Source organism: Cantharellus anzutake, assembly GCF_015039405.1.
Source record: "Cantharellus anzutake strain C23 chromosome Unknown EI90scaffold_77, whole genome shotgun sequence".
NCBI classification, from domain to species: domain Eukaryota; kingdom Fungi; phylum Basidiomycota; class Agaricomycetes; order Cantharellales; family Hydnaceae; genus Cantharellus; species Cantharellus anzutake.
In genome coordinates this window covers 35,535-51,495 of record NW_024067027.1, presented here as the reverse complement: position 1 = coordinate 51,495, position 15,961 = coordinate 35,535, and the positions used below count along the sequence as shown (strand labels likewise).

At 48.9% G+C, this 15,961-nt stretch overlaps 2 protein-coding genes across 2 annotated transcripts; both read right to left on the bottom strand.

The window, feature by feature from the left end:
* Positions 1 to 47: 47 nt before the first annotated feature.
* Positions 48 to 1,322, bottom strand: EI90DRAFT_3078776 (uncharacterized protein; the record flags this gene model as incomplete). The annotated part of the gene is made up of 3 exons (XM_039061791.1): positions 48 to 1,093; positions 1,166 to 1,241; positions 1,296 to 1,322. 3 exons carry the CDS (start codon positions 1,317 to 1,319, stop codon positions 375 to 377), a joined length of 819 nt encoding a protein of 272 aa, XP_038910675.1. The 3' UTR covers positions 48 to 374.
* Positions 1,323 to 4,660: 3,338 nt separating this feature from the next.
* EI90DRAFT_3292619 (uncharacterized protein) lies at positions 4,661 to 6,066 on the bottom strand. Its single transcript, XM_039067344.1, has 6 exons — positions 5,677 to 6,066; positions 5,537 to 5,612; positions 5,198 to 5,467; positions 4,986 to 5,080; positions 4,880 to 4,963; positions 4,661 to 4,819 (listed from the first exon to the last, which is right to left on the bottom strand). The coding sequence occupies exons 1-6, from the start codon at positions 5,725 to 5,727 to the stop codon at positions 4,751 to 4,753; spliced, it is 645 nt and encodes a 214-aa protein (XP_038910674.1). The 5' UTR covers positions 5,728 to 6,066; the 3' UTR covers positions 4,661 to 4,750.
* Positions 6,067 to 15,961: the final 9,895 nt, after the last annotated feature.

Below are 15,961 nucleotides of genomic sequence, written 5' to 3'. Positions count from 1 at the left end.
GGCTCGATTTGGTCATGGACAACGGAAAAAGCCGAACAAGAATCGGAAGCATAGAAGCACGAGGCAATATGTCTAATTGGTTAACTACTTGAATCATATTTGGTGCGTGTCAGGACTCAAGAACAACCGCCTTTGGAGATCAGGGACAGTGCAATGCTAGCCAATAGGTAGGCAGGTGACGCCAATAGGTCCCTCAACCAAGTAATGAATCGGATGACTAACACAAGCACGAAAGCCAAAAGATTAGATTGGACGTAGCGTAGAATATCCAAACACTGAAGCCATTAACGTTGATAACACAGGATAGAATCGGCTGGCTTACAGCAATAATTCATCGTCACTGGATCATGCAGGAAATAGAAAGACACTTACGCTCAAACCACCAAATGGAACTCCGATGCAAGATTGCCACCATCGGAGATGCAGGCTCCCCGAGGGATAAGGCAATATCCCATATCCCAAGCCAGATCTCTAAGCAAACTCACAGCACCTCCGTCCCAATTTATACCATTTCCTGAGGTTCTATCGCGAGTTTCATGCGAAGCGACATTGAAGTGTGGATAGAGGGCAATAGGTCCCACATCTCCATAGTCAACGGCGCTATGTGAGCTGTCTGGCACCGTAGGATTCCAGTTCTCGCTGTAGGATACCACTTCATGGTCGGGAGCCGCTGAATGGAAGGCGGGCGCTAAGTTAGGGAAAATGGTCCTGCCAATGGAGAAGCTTGTCCCAGAAGTGGGAATATGGGCGGGATATGGGGTGCCGACATGCAGCAGGGGTGCTTCTCCAACAGTTCTGACAGATCCAGATGATCCCAGCATAGAGGGTGGGGCCGCAGGAGGCGCCTCATTAATAACTGGCAAGCCTCCGAGATTGTTTGTTGGCGGAACTTCAACGGACATCTCGTAAGCTAAAATAGCATCCACTTGATTTCCCCGTCCGTGAATTGTATTTGGCAGGTCAGCCGCGGGGGGAATGATAGTGGCCATTGCTGGGATTTTCGGGTCAGCTTCAGGCTGAGTTGCTGCATCTCGGAGGCTCGATTGCTCCGATTGCAAATATGAAAGAAATTGTCGTGTCTTGGGAAGGAGTGCTATCGAACGAAGAGAAGAACAAGGTATGCACATAATGACAACACAACAGAAAATGAGGACCCGTCACATACCGGTCTCAACACGCTGAGGATCGCCGGAAGCTAAGACCCTGATCTCCTCCAGACACTCCCGAGCTCTGTTCGATGTCTATAGGGATGTTATCCCTTCGTTCATCATACTGCCACGATGGCAAAAACGCACTCTGATCACATTGGGAATCTTCATTGTGCAAGGCATACACTCAATGTGCATGCGTTGACATGCATCACAGGAGTGAAGGCTTGGGGCCTGGACACATCCCTGGAGAGTTTTCAAGCAAAATTAGGTAGGGCTCTAGTAAACGGAGGCAGAAAGCAGGCATAACAATTTGGCCGCGCGGAATATGCCTTGAGCGCCTTCCAAGCCAAGCATCCTCAAGCTGTCGGGCGTTCATTAAGGTGGGTAAGCACCGATGGGTGAAGAGGGGACCGGTGTACTGGTTAAGATGGAATGTAGAGAATTTATTCGCGCCATGCTACATCGAAGAGCGCACCTTTCGTCTCAGTCGACAGACAAAACACCGTGAAGGCATGGAATCGAAATGGTTGGGAAGATCAGGAGGAGTGCAAGGCCAAAGAGACCCATCTCTCAAAGTTAAGTCTATATATCTCCGGGAGGATGGTGCAAGACGAAACGGCCACTCTGATGGTCAATATTGACAGCTTGAAACAGATCACCTGACATTTCAAATTCCGGCCGTCAGACTTAACTACCGTCATCATTTTTTAACTGATCCCTCGTTGTCAGACGGCTCCATGAGATGTGTGGCATCTCAAAGACTCAGGGTTTTTTCCACACTGTCTGTGGCTTGATGTCAGAATTCAATGGCTATTATATAGGGTGGCGGATCGGCCACCATGGGTTTAAGGTACGCTCCTTCCAGTGCCCGGGACCTCTGATACTTCAATTGTGACCTGTGCATGTGCGCCAATCTTAAACTTCTCCACCCACCATTACCACTGGCACTGTTGAAATTTAGTACGACGATTGGAGATGCTCTTTTGCTACTCGATGGGCGGAGAAGCTCTCGCAAACCGAAGCACAACCCATTTGTAGAACTCTCACTTTGATTGAGGAGCTACTCATAGCTAGATGACGTGCGAAAAGTCGGATCATTCACGAATCAGCTTCCCGTACCACTGGCGCGATGTATGCTCGGTCAATCCTACTTCTCAACACGCTCTAAAAGGTCATGGGCTTCCTCGTGGGCCGCATGACTCTGGGATAAAACCCGGCTCACTCAGGAGGGTCCCGAAAAATGCCTTCTGCGGATTGGGCTCTCACATGCAGGGTGGGAGATCCAAAGAAGAGGTGACTGCGTCGTCCTTATAGCCGCCACAGTCAGTCTTTCCCCTATTCTGAACTCGCAGTGGCCTGACAGTGTGGCTGTTCATTAGAGGAATTATGGTCAGGCTTCGCTATTCGTATCTGTGATCGACCAAACGCGAACAGGGATTGGATGCGTTCATGGTGATGTGTACAATCAACTCTCAAACTGTGAATGTTTCCGAATGACTCGGAGTTCTATTTCCACTCCCGTCCCGCAGTATTCCTCTAATATGACCGCCCCATTATGTTGGATCTAAGGCCGTCTTTGCATCACTACCCAATGAAATCTGTGTACATGTTGGGGTCCACCCGTGCTCCTTTCCTAACTGTGCCTTTGGTATGCTGTGCGATATCGGACGGCACACAACGGATAACGATTTTACGCTGCTCTGAAGAGTGCTTATGGGTGGGCTTTGGCCCACACTACACAGGCTTTCTACCAGTCGACTAAGATCTCATCGAGAGGTTATAGCTGGATACTTAGTATGCGAAATTCAAGTGCTTTCATTCTGCCATGTTTTCACGGTTGATTTGTGGGAGCAGCAGAGCAGCGGGCACTTGGTGTCCACCGGTTAAGTCTGTGATGCGACCCAGCCTCAGTACAACCACTGGTACTGTACATATTACCACTACTTTTGAGCAGCAGCGGCAATCTGCGGGCTCCCAAGCTGGAACTCGCCCTCCATTCGAGACATTGCTGCATCCACGGGGCTCATCGGAATACAGCCACTCGTATATACCGAAGTGCTGTCTTGTGTTTCCTCCATGCATAACCATCCCAAGCCACCTCGTACGACTTCACCCCAGTACCTTGAAATTTGAACGCATCAAGAGTTGTTTGTTTGCAATCCATCACCCGTAAACCGACATGAAGCTCAAGGTGTAATAGACCCATCCCGAAATTGCAACAGCGCCGCTCAGCACGGTGAACGAAGTCACTACGGACAGGTATAAATTGATGGCGGCCTAATGATGTCTCGGGTAATTGTACTACCCAACGTCGATGATCTACTATCGACAGTCTAATCAAGCCCTGAAGCGCAAGCGCAGACAACGCCATCCCATATAACAAATGATAGAATAGATCTAAACTGTTAAATCAGAGATCTTCCGTGCCTATATCTAGGATGCGTCCGCGCTTAATCAAGTGAGCTGAGATCAGAAAAAAAATCATCATCGGCAGCAAGGGCCATTTATCGGGGTTGGATAAAAAGCTCGGAAGGTGATGGTCACTACACATTGTTATCAGTACGTGAGGGAGAACAGCGCCGCAGGATAGGAGCGACGAAATAGTTGGGGACCAAGACTGCAGCTCGGAATTCAGTATCGCGTGGCATTTGAACTAGGTGATCATCGCGACCAGTCAGCGCTGGCCCGTCAACTCCATGCGCGCCTTTCGAGTTGGCCAGGAAGCTAATGTTACGAGTGGTTTCTATATCACGAACATGCTCATGCGATCATGAGCGTGGCGCCCGCTCGCGCGACCGCTTGAATATACCATTCGGGTATAGTTTCTATAAGGAGAATTTGCAGGCCATGTATCTACATGCTGCCCCACAGAACTGTGACATGTGGCAAGAGACACCAGGCATTCCATGGTGGGCGCGCACAGAAGGCCGTGCCAGTGAGAGCTGCCGATGAAGATTGCGTGATATATCACGTCGCTAGAGTGGGCAGGCAGTGTTAGTCTAGTGGCAGGGGAAAGTCAGCAACTGGAGGAGCTATCAGGCGCCGGTGTCCGTAGATGTGACATGCGCGATGCGCGAAGCTGCCTAAATTGGTAAGGTCCGAGCCCGGTCAAAGTGCACTGTCATAGTAATTGGTGGGACCGGTGAGACGCCATTGGAAGTGGGCGTCGGTGGCATGAGCTTGGAGAGGCTGATATATTAGGTGTACGTCCAGTTCAGTCGTCTGACGTTTACTCATGATCAGGGATCGAGAGAAGCCAAGGCAATACGACAGTGCAGGTTGGTTCAGCGGTAAGATTTGGAAAAAAAAACGGTAGGTCGGACAGTGTGAGTGCAAGAGTGTATTGTAGCTTGGTTTTGAAAACTCTGATGGAATGCGCCGTCTACGTTTCGAATCACTTTCAACGCATGCGAGGATGAGGGAATGACATGAACGCGCAGAATGCAGAGCTGCATCGTAGGAAAAGTGCTCTGGGGAAATGAAGTGTGTTGACTACCTTAAGAGCAAGCAGTCAGTCGGATATATATATTAGCAAACATGCAGGCACAGGGGTTGAAAACAAGTACATTCATCGCGAGTCTGTAAAAGCACTCGAAGATTCAAGGTAGCACAGAATTTACAAATTTCCAAACCATTGATGATGTTTCAAGAAAGGGCACAGAGAATCGCTACCCACATGAATAATTCATGTCATCATTGAGTCGTGCAGGGAAACACGAGGCACTTACCCTCAAAGGAATTCCCCTATACAAGAGCACCACCATCGGGAATGGCCGCTCCGCGAGGGATGAGGCAGTATCCCATACTCCAAGCTAGACTTCCAAGGCAACTCACAGCATCCTCGTTCCAACTCGCAGCATTTCCCAGAGTCTCACCACGAGTTTCGTGAGGGGAGGCATGTGATTGTGAATGGAACGCAGTAGATGGTCCTGCAAGCTCATAGTTAGCAGCAATGTCTGGCATCAGAAAATCCCAATTTTCGCCGCAGGATGCCCTCTCTTGCACGGGAACCAGGAGGGAAACGGGGCAATGGGGAATAAACTCACGAGTAGAAGAGCTAGCTGCAGGATAGGGGACTGAACCAAAATCCAAGACGGACGATTGGTCGATGTTCCCGACGTATTCGTATAATCCCAAGGTAGAAGGTGGGTAGAAGGCTGCAGGAGCATTGGTAAGTGGCACATTTCCGAGTTCGTTTGCCAGTGGAACTATGATGGGGGATCCCTCGATGGCTGAAATAGTCTCCACTTGGTTTACCCATCCATGGGTTGTGGTTGGCAATGTCGGCGAAATGATATGAAAGGAACTCTCGCGTTCTGGGGAGCAGCGCTATTGAACAGAGTGAAATGGAGAAGGGATGACAACATTCAGAAAGAGGGACGTACCTATCTCAACACATGTGGGGTCGCCTGAAGTCAAGGCCCTGACCTCCTCCAGACACTCCCGAGCTCTGGTCGATTTCTACAAAGTTATTCTCAGTGCTTCGCCTATCATACGGACCTTCACTACAATGACGAACGCGTACTTTGACCGCATTTGAAATCTTTATCGGGCAGGGGATGCATTCAACATGCATGCGGTGGCATGCGTCACAAGGCTGGCAATCTAAGGGCTGGACACATCCCTACAAAGTTGTGAAAATGATGTTGAGCAAGAAACTCGTTTGCACTATCGGATATGATGGAGGCTATAGGGCGTGTGTCATATATATAACAAGACCGAGGCGCGATGCATCCTGACTTGGTCTTATGACACACGGAGTTGGTCTTCCCCATGCCGCGACAGCAGTGTAGAACATTAGCCACGCAAGAATGCGCCTTTAGCGCCTTTGATGCCGAACGTTCTCAATCGAGTAATGCCATGGCTGCGGAGCGAGCAAACACTGAAGCAGAATGAGGAAGGATACTTGTCCGGGTAAAGATGTACTGATAAACATATTGAAAGAGACACACCTTTCCTTTCAGTCGACAGACAAAACAATGTGAAGGCATGGAATCGAAGTGATTGAACAATACAGGGGAAGCGCAAGGCTGAAAGGATCCATCCTTCAAGACTAGGCCTAAAGGGGATGAAGGCCAACTTGTTGAGAAATTAAAAATTATCGGTCTCGAAACTCGTGAGAACAAGTGAAACTGAATTAGGTCTGAACTGAATTCTGGTGATGTTCACGTGGGGGAAGTCAACGCAAAACGATCAGGGTGATCATTATTTTTTTCCCCTATCTTTCCGAACCCAGACTCAGGCTCATATCCAGTCATTGTCGCTCGCGCTGCGATTGTTCCTGGTGCATGTGCATGTATTGTCGATCATGTTGAAGAGACTGGTCCATATCCGGAAATCTCATGGGAGATGCACAGAAGAAAGGATAGGCAAAGTGCCTTCGTTTGCGAGATCTGACTATTGCATTAAGCCTTCATAGATCAATCAGAATTGAGAGTGAATCGTGTAAAGCACTTGAGAAGTGCTACAGCGCTATTTAGAACAAGAAAATGCTGCATTGTTGATGGTGGGAAGGTTGCAGCAGTGGACAGGGAAATGTAAAGATCTGGGCATTGTCTGAGTCCAGTCGTGTGCGCATATGGTACGTGGTGTGGAAGGGAAAGTAAATGCTGGAAGCAGGCAAGTGACGCGCATGGTACTCTTCCACTCCTGAGCAAAGGTAACCTCTGAAGGGCCACCAAACTATATTCCTGTATGATTGAGAAGGTTCATCCGTTTGGAAGTCTGTTGGCAGCGGATGTTACTAAGCGCGCAGTCTGCACAGGATGCCTCTTAATTCATTCCGTTGTGTATATATATGTGCACGGACATTGCCCCAAATTATATTTCTCACTTCTATCTCACATCTGTGAACCTTAGTATGGCCGCACCCGGAACAGTGCTTGGATTCCACAGTAGGGGACAGGGTGTGGTATTTTTTCTCGACCTAGACTTTGAGCTTACCGCTACATGTCTATAAATACGTCAATTGCATTTTTAACGACTCTGGCGCTGTTGTGAACGCACTAGGCACCACACCATCACTTTTTTGCTTGTTCGGAGTGAAATTCGTACATTGCATACCTGCATTATTGTGTGAGAAATGCTAGCACGGTGTAAGCACTCAGTTCTTAGCAAGTGAACTAAATTGTTTTTTTTATCTGCTCAGCACGGTGTAAGCGCTAGGATATTTAAGTCATTGTCCAAGACAATGAAGAACAAGATATCTCATCTCAGTTCTTAGCAAGCGAACTGAGAGAGATAAAGACGAAAAAGTTTCGGCTTTTAAGCCTTCTGCGATGCAGCTGGAAGAGAATTACCAAGAAGGGAATCATGTAGATCGTGCATCTGTGCATGAGGTATGTGGGACGTCCACCTTTCTCCTAATATTTTGAGCTCACCACTGTGTGTCTATACCTACATCGCTTGGGTTTTTAGCAACTCCAGTGTTATTGTAAGTACTCTAGGCACTACACCGCTATGTTTCAGGCCAAAAATTTTTCACAGGGTTGGTTCAAATGTGCGTCCAAGTGCCACACATTGTATGAGGTCATTCATATTACCAATAGCTCCAAAGGTATCACAGCCTTTCGGAAGGATCTGTCTGATCAACAATTGTGTTGATGATATTTTTGGAGCTGTTGGTATGTAATATAATTCACCTACATACAGATGTGTAGAAGCAGCTCAAAGTGGAGGTATACAACGTGCAGCGCTTGGACGCATATTTTAAACCAGACTTGTACCCAGTTGGAGGAGCTCCGTGGACACGCAAAATAATAGCTCTTTACGCAATGTTCTCACATTCTGTATTCAATACAAAAGATCACATGGTACAGAGTTAAACACATAGCCGATCACCTACTCTGGAAATTTGGATGTGACACTTCGCTCCTCCGACTGGGGCAAAATGTAGTATGGCTGTGCTATGGCACTGTCCGGCCTCTGTCTTCCCATGCCAAACAAGCTCGCTTCAAGGCGCTAATCATCACACCCCTCCACAAGCCATCACAGAAAAATCCAAAACAAATGTAGTAGTTAACCCCATCCAAAATTAACTCAGTCCAACCCAGCCCAACCCAATTCATATGCTTCTTATCCTTATGTGGTAAAATTATGTTGGAATCTTGTATTGTGCGCTCAAAATAATATTCTTTTTCACCTCATCGGCCAATTTCTTGGGGTGAGGATATTGTAGTGATCAACACCAGAGCAGGATTGGACTATGATTAGGTAGTTCTACCATGTTTTTCCCTTGACTGGGCTCAATAATGACAAAATGCTGAGTGTGCAATACAAGATTCCAACATAATTTACCACATAAGAATAAGAAGCATATGAATTGGGTTGGGCTGGGTTGGACTGAGTTAATTTTGGATGGGGTTAACTACTACATTTGTTTTGGATTTTTTCTGTGATGGCTTGTGGAGGGGTGTGATGATTAGAGCCTTGAAGCGAGCTTGTTTGGCATGGGAAGACAGAGGCCGGACAGTGCCATAGCACAGCCATACTACATTTTGCCCCAGTCGGAGGAGCAAAGTGTCGCATCCAAATTTTCGGAGTAGGTGATTGGCTATGTGTTTAACTCCATACCATGTGATCTTTTGTATTGAATATAGAACGTGAGAACATTGTGTTGTTGTGGGGACAACTCCATGTACCGCAAAAAGTCGGATTCTGCGGAATTTGGTCACCAACATGCAGTACATACCCGCTGACGCTTCCGATACTCATTCTATCACTATCCAACACTCCATACACTCACTCCATATTTTTCCTTATTTTCCCCATCATTCCTGACAACCCCAAGCAAAATTCCCATGCCCAACCATGCCCCCAATTTCACCCCCTCTCCAGACCTCCACACCCACACTCACAACCCAGCCGTTTTTCCACCTGATAGTGATGCTCTACCACCCTTCTTCACCCCTGGAGCATTTCCCAGAATGGCAATCCCATATCCGGATGGTTCAGCATAGAGTATACTCTCACATGGTCTTGACAGCACCTGTCAATGGCCACATCTCAAGAAGTACTGCACCAAATGGGATGAATAGGGGCTCGTTGGAAAGCTGGAGATGAGGAGATTGCTGATGGGAGGATAGGCGGGCGCTGTGGCGAAGCGTTGCGGAGTTAACTTTTACATTTCCCATTTCGGACCCGTTATCACATATTCCCCATTCATTCATTTTTCTTTTATTGTTTCTTTGTTCCCAATTGGATATTCATCATTTACGGTTGCCTAACGGCCCGTTTAGATCCCCCCATGCCATTCATTCCATTTCAAACATATATAAACTAGATAACAGCTTGTACATAACAAGTTAGTATTGAATAGACCCGTGAAGGGACAAGCAGAAGTTGCATCCAAGTGGCAAAGATGCCATCCACGACCCTAACGCCCCCATTGAGCTAGTTTCTTACGTCTAAGACCCCTCACATCATAATACTCAGCCTTGATGTCCAAGAGAGACGTAGGTGAGTGTTTGTTTGAGGTTTTTGCAGATTCGGTAGTGTTATAAAAATGGGGCCTAATTGGCCCATTTCTATAGCATCCGGGTGCAGGAGGGGGCCGTGACATTGAGAAGATGTTACAATTAATGTAACAGATGTTGTAACAGTGGGGTTTACAATAACATGGACATTGAGTGTTTTGGGTGATAATAGTTGGTTCAGTTGTTATTATTTACATGTCACGTGATATTGTACTGCATAGAGCCCATAAGAGGCTAAAAATGGGAAAATCCCATTTCCATAACATCGCCCCCCAGGCTCTTATGGGTCTCTGTGCAGGACATCAACAAGAGAAAAGAAAAGAAAAGAAAAGAAAGAAAAGTTGTGAGAAGCCCCACAATACAGAAAAATTCCCTTGGCCAGCACCAAAACCCGGTGGGAAAGCTTGGCACAAGGTTTAGATTAAGAAATAAATTTTATGAAAAATTTTAAGAAAATATAATAATAAAAAAAAAAAAAAAAAAGGGTCCCAGCCCCCCACAGTCCAGCCTCCAGGGCTCTGAGAGTGGCAAACGCGGACTTGGGGGTGGTGGCTCACCTGGTGGATGCAGACGACTTGGAAGGTTGGAAGGGGGAAGTGGTACCGGGTCCGTGCGCGGCTGGATGGGCGTCAGACTCGCCCATTTTGACGGTGGGCACGGCTGAGGGGGGGCAGGGCGCATCTGTCGTGGTACTGGACGCGTCAGAGTCGATAGACGCGCCAGATTTGGCGCGGGAGGGTGTGGGGATGGGGACGGGGACGACGACGACGACGACGGCAACGCGTTTGCCGGGCGCGCTGGAGTCGAAGATGGATGTGGGGGAGGGGCCAGACGTGGTTGGAGGGGCAAATGACACGTTGTGAACGATGCGCACGTTGTGATCGGGCGCGAATTCCATGGGATTGAGGGTGGAATGGCCAGGCGCGGTTGGATTGGGCGCGAGTGCCACGGAATCGACGGTGGGACAGCCAGACACGGTCGTGGTGGGGCCGTTGGACGACGCAGAGAGGTGGTGGGAGAGGGAGGTGGGGCTGCCGGGTGCGGTTGGGCGAAACCAGGAATGGATCGCGTCGCAGTGGGCTGACGCGTTGTTTCCTGGGGTCGACGCGACGATGGAGGGAGGGGAGCTGAGCTGGGAGGGAGGGCTGGGCTGGGCTGGGTCGTTTGGACTCGGATCGGGTTGGGGGAATGGCCCAGCGACTGGGACGACGCGATTGCCTTCTGCGCGCGTTCCAGATGTAAAATAAAATCAGTAAATTTCATTTTTAAAACACTCCAAGCTGAAGCGAAGGTACGCAGCTCAGAACCCTCTGCCAAGGCCCACCAAACATCTCCCAACGGGTCCACCTTGAAGTTGGCAGGGATGACTCCAAACTCGGACGCGGTCCGAGTGAATTCGCGAATGGCTTGAAAAATCGCCATTAATTGATTGCGGCGCTTGTCAACGATGCGACAGGCAATAGATTGCCTTGAGAAGTCGTGAAAGAACTCAACCCCCACTGTATCTGGGGTCAATTTCCCCCAATCCGCCAGGAGTGTGAGAGGGGCGCGCGGGAATGCAAATGACGGTCTCAAAAACCGTTCCAGAGTGCATTCCAAATAGACTATTGAATAACAGTCATTTAGCAATCCGCGATTTGGTCCGGCTTGAGTGTCATCCTGCACAGAAAGCTGCATCGTCGATTGCTGATCAGATGCAGAAGTGGCTGCGACACCATTGTTATAAAAATGGGGCCTAATTGGCCCATTTCTATAGCGTCTGGGTGCAGGAGGGGGCCGTGACATTGAGAAGATATTACAATTAATGTAACAGATGTTGTAACAGTGGGGTTTACAATAACATGGACATCGAGTGTTTTGGGTGATAATAGTTGGTTCAGTTGTTATTATTTACATGTCACGTGATATTGTACTGCATAGAGCCCATAAGAGGCTAAAAATGGGAAAATCCCATTTCCATAACAGGTAGCACCCCAGGACCAAAACCCAGCCCAACGAACCACACCCACGCACACTACCACCCTCCCCCTTCTCTCTGTCTCGAGTCTAGGTGATAGACCCATTACAAAACTGGTGGTCCTTACAGGGGAGGGATTTCAGCAGTGTTTGCACCTCTCCATTTTCCCCAACTTCCATACCCATTCCAAACCTCACATAGATGGACATAGCGCTCGTACGCGCACTTAGAAGAACTTTTATTGGATTACAACCCAAGTTACTATAGTACACGCAAGATGTCTCACACCTCTCATGCCGTTCCCACTGCTGGCTCTGCTGGCAACCCCATCCCCACAATCCACACTACTACAGTCAGCCATATGCCCAGTGCCCGCTCCAGGGAAGCCCCCAGGTTCAAGGGAACCAAGCTGAAGAAGTTTCTACACGACTTTGAACTTCAAGCTAGCTCCATGAACCTTACCAACCGACAAAAATGCAACTACATCATTTCCTACTGCACAGAGAAGGAGGCCAAGTTTATTTGCACTCTTGACAGCTTTGAGAACAAAGATTGGGATGCATTGAAGCAAGACCTCCTCAACTTTTGCCCCGCTGAACAAGAAGACTGCGTTTACCACCCCAATGATCTCAGAAAATTCGTCGAAAAGAAGCGCAAGCTTAAGCACCGTAAAGACTTTGACGATTACCGCAGACAGTTCCAGGTTATCGCCAAATCACTTGAGCAAAGGCACGCACTCAATTCCGGTGACAAGGATGATTATTTCTATCGAGGAATCAAGTCCCCCGCATTCCACAAAAGTGTTAAGCAAGAATTGAAGGCCCACAACTGTTGGACCGACCTAACTCATGCACCCCCTATGGATCATGTTGTCACTACGGCCAAGGAGCTCTTGCAGCATGACCTGTACCATGCAGACGACTCTGACAGCTACTCAGACTCCACAAGCGAATATTCCCCAGAGAGTTCCCCAGAAGACAGCGATTATTCCGAAGACAACGATTCAGATAATGAGGCAACTGAGGCTGAGCCAGAACCTCCAACCTTGTCGCGTCGGAAACTAGCTAAGTCACCCAGCAAGAAGACAACGAAGAAAACCAAGTTCAGAACCGTTGAACCTAGCAAGGACACTAAAGCCGTTGAGGCCAAAGTGGAAGTACCCCAGAATCCGAACTTCAGATCCAACATGGAAGACCTTGAAGACTGTATGAACAGGCTTACTATTGCAATGGCCTGCCTCACAGACAGGACTCGCAACACTCGGCCCCCTCATGACCGCTGCTTCATGTGCGACGGACTCGGTCACCAAGCCAAGGATTGTGCTGAGACTAAAGCTTTCATCGCTGCTGGAGTACTCAGACTCGACGCATCTAACAGACTGATCATGGCTGACGGTTCTTATTTACCATGCAACCCCAATGGAGGGGGGGCAGCCCGCTTAATCCATGAACAAGCTAACATGCGTACTAGTGCCGCAACTTGTCAGAGATCTGGAATGCTGTCAGAAGACGGACTGAAGATGGACTGAAGACAGAATGGGTTTCTGTCTGAGTCAGGGTCAGAGATTGTGGCAGAGGTCTGTCGGAGTGCACATGCGGATATGTGGGCGGAAATATGTGGCATGTCTGGAAGTGCTGTTCAAGGTTAGCAGAGTGGGATCATGGCCTCAGCGACTCAGGTGGAGCGCTGTGCCCTGAGCTTGACGTTTGGGGGAGATCCCATATTTACAAACTGACACTTACAGCGGACTTCAAACAAGACTTGCAGGCAGAGCGGACCTGTAGGAGGAGTGTGGACTCCACGAGCACGGACTCAGAGGGGGGAAGCCCCCTTTGCAGAAGGAGAGACTCAGACCAGACAGGGGGATACTCTAGTTGATTTCAGACTGAGGTCCCCGAAAGTATTTACAAGGTATAAGTAGATAAGAGAAATCAAAAGAGGGACCGGTCGGTCCGGTGCAGAAATAAGCGGAAATGAGCAGGGACTTGTCAAACTAAACCAAGGACAAGAACCTGGGAAATGGGAGGCAACGAATGAATAAAGTCAAAGTGGATCAAGTACCAATATTGACAGATTAAATGAATAGGAAAGTGCAATAGCACACGGATCAAATGCCAATATTGGGGTGAACATAATAGGCACTCGGCAGAGAATGAATGTTATGTTGCTGAGTGACAAAAATGGCCAGAGGACAAAAGCGGAGGTCAGCGCGTGGTGCCGATACAAGTCCGCAAATAAGCGGGGTCGGTGTGGTGCCGACACAAGTCCGCAAACAGAGGTTGATCTGCCAGCACTGTCACACAAGGACAGCATAAAGGCCAACAGAGGTACAGAGGGGAGTGGGAGTGTTGACCTGACCAGAGGTGTCAAGGGCAACCAGAAGTGGCCAGAGGGTGCAGAGATGGGCAGAGGGTGCAGAGTGGGCAGAGGGTGTGGAATGCCTGGAAGCGGGGCATGGCTGTGACCACATAGCAGGAAGTGATGAGTGTGGTTCAGATGGAACAAGGCAGGCATGACTGAATGCTGGGAGCACCAAGGGCTCAGGAACTGGAGGTAAGGTTGGAATACCGGCAGGGTCCAGGTTCTGATTATTGGCCAAGTCTCACGCAGTAAGGCAGGGGGCCAGACATGGGGTTGGGGGCTGGTTAAGATGAGTTTCGGGTCAGCGGATTCGCCTATCGGCATTGGTTCGCCACTGACAGAGCCCCGGGATTTGTCGGTCGTGACACAACTCTAGAATGGATGCGCGACTATGAGCAAGCCCATCAAGAATTCGCTGTCTTAGGTGACAGTGAGTTTGAAGTCCTGCCCGCAGAAGCACACCCAGCCGAGAGAACTGATGCAGATAAGACTAAGCCAACTAGAGCCAAGCCGTATGACCAGGCCCCTAGTCCAGGGCCACCACTTCCCATTAGGCAGACCATTCCATCCGAGGAATTGGGGACGCCACCCAACCGCATGTATGTTGAGCTTCCTCAACGACCCGTTATCCTCAAATGGCCCCAGCCCCAAGACGTTCCAATGGTCAGCGCTGAACCCGTACCCCAAGATAAAGGGAAGCAGAGGGCGTATCCATGCCAGCCACTTGTCAATACAGCCGGCCCCTCGGGAACGAGTGGCCCACGAGCTAAGGTCACCTTTGAAGAAGGCCCTGCCCCTAATGCAAAGGCGCCACCTGCCAGAAGAACCACGCCTGCTTACAAGTTCGTGTCCGAGTTGCAGGATAAGTTAAACACCGAGTCTGCATTCGAGCAACTCATGGCACAGAATGTGATGCTGCCACTGGGCACCATCTTAGGATCCTCTTTCGAGCTCAACAAGCGCATGCAGATGGCAACAAAGGTTCAGAGGATCCCCTTGAATAAGAAGTCCAGTACTGCGAGTCTGCAGTACGCCACACCCGTCAACTACGACTCAGATGATAGCCAGCCCATCTACGAAGTCCATAACTTAGAAGCTGGTGTAGATAGTGTACTAATGCCAGTAGAGGACGAGCCAGTCCCCAGCGAGACAGTTTACGATGTCTTTGACTTAGATTCGTATTTCAACGCTGAGGATGAACCTGAGGATGATCACAAAGACCCCGATTTGGATCTGCACCTCAACAAAAATGAGGATAATTCTGAGAAACCCTTTGACACCTTTGACCTTAAAGCATGTCTCGAGGACGAGGACCTCTGCAACTTGGCCCTCCAAGTCATGGATATCTATGACCATTTTGACAACGAGGATTCCTGTCAAGTGGCACATAGCACCCCCAAACCAGTTCTGTGCCCCAATGCCGAGAAATTCAACAAGACCCTGCTTGAGAGGCACGATTTGGACTCTAATTCCAGCAATGACACTCCCTGTGCGCTTGACAAGGATTATGATTCTGATTGGGAGGAGTATATCCGAAAAACCAAAAGCCGGCAGCCACCAAGGATTATCGAGACTCAAGTAGACGATTCTTTGCCACTCACGCAAGATCCTAGCCCTAGCCAGGTGGTATTCGAGAGCTTTGGCCTTGAGTCCCAAGGCGATGACAGTAGTAGCACTTGGTCCATCAGCACGGATGACCAAGCTGAGAATTACTATCGGCAGCTCTTGGAATCTGAGCACATACGCGAATTTGGGCGCTCTTATCTTGGTGCCAGTACTATGTCTAAGAAACCTTCATTTTTGGCTATGGTAACCGCCAAGATTCTGTTGAAATCTTGGTTTTCTTGGGGGTTATAGTGCGCTGTGGCCAACTCACAATGTGATGTTGAGCTAGCGGCGCTATATTTCCTTTCTTGGTATTCCTGCTACCAAAGTCAGTGCACCATTGAGGCGACTGCTTATAAAAGCAGTGAAGAATTTTTCACTTTCGTCTCCCTCAGTTCAACAACGATTGACTG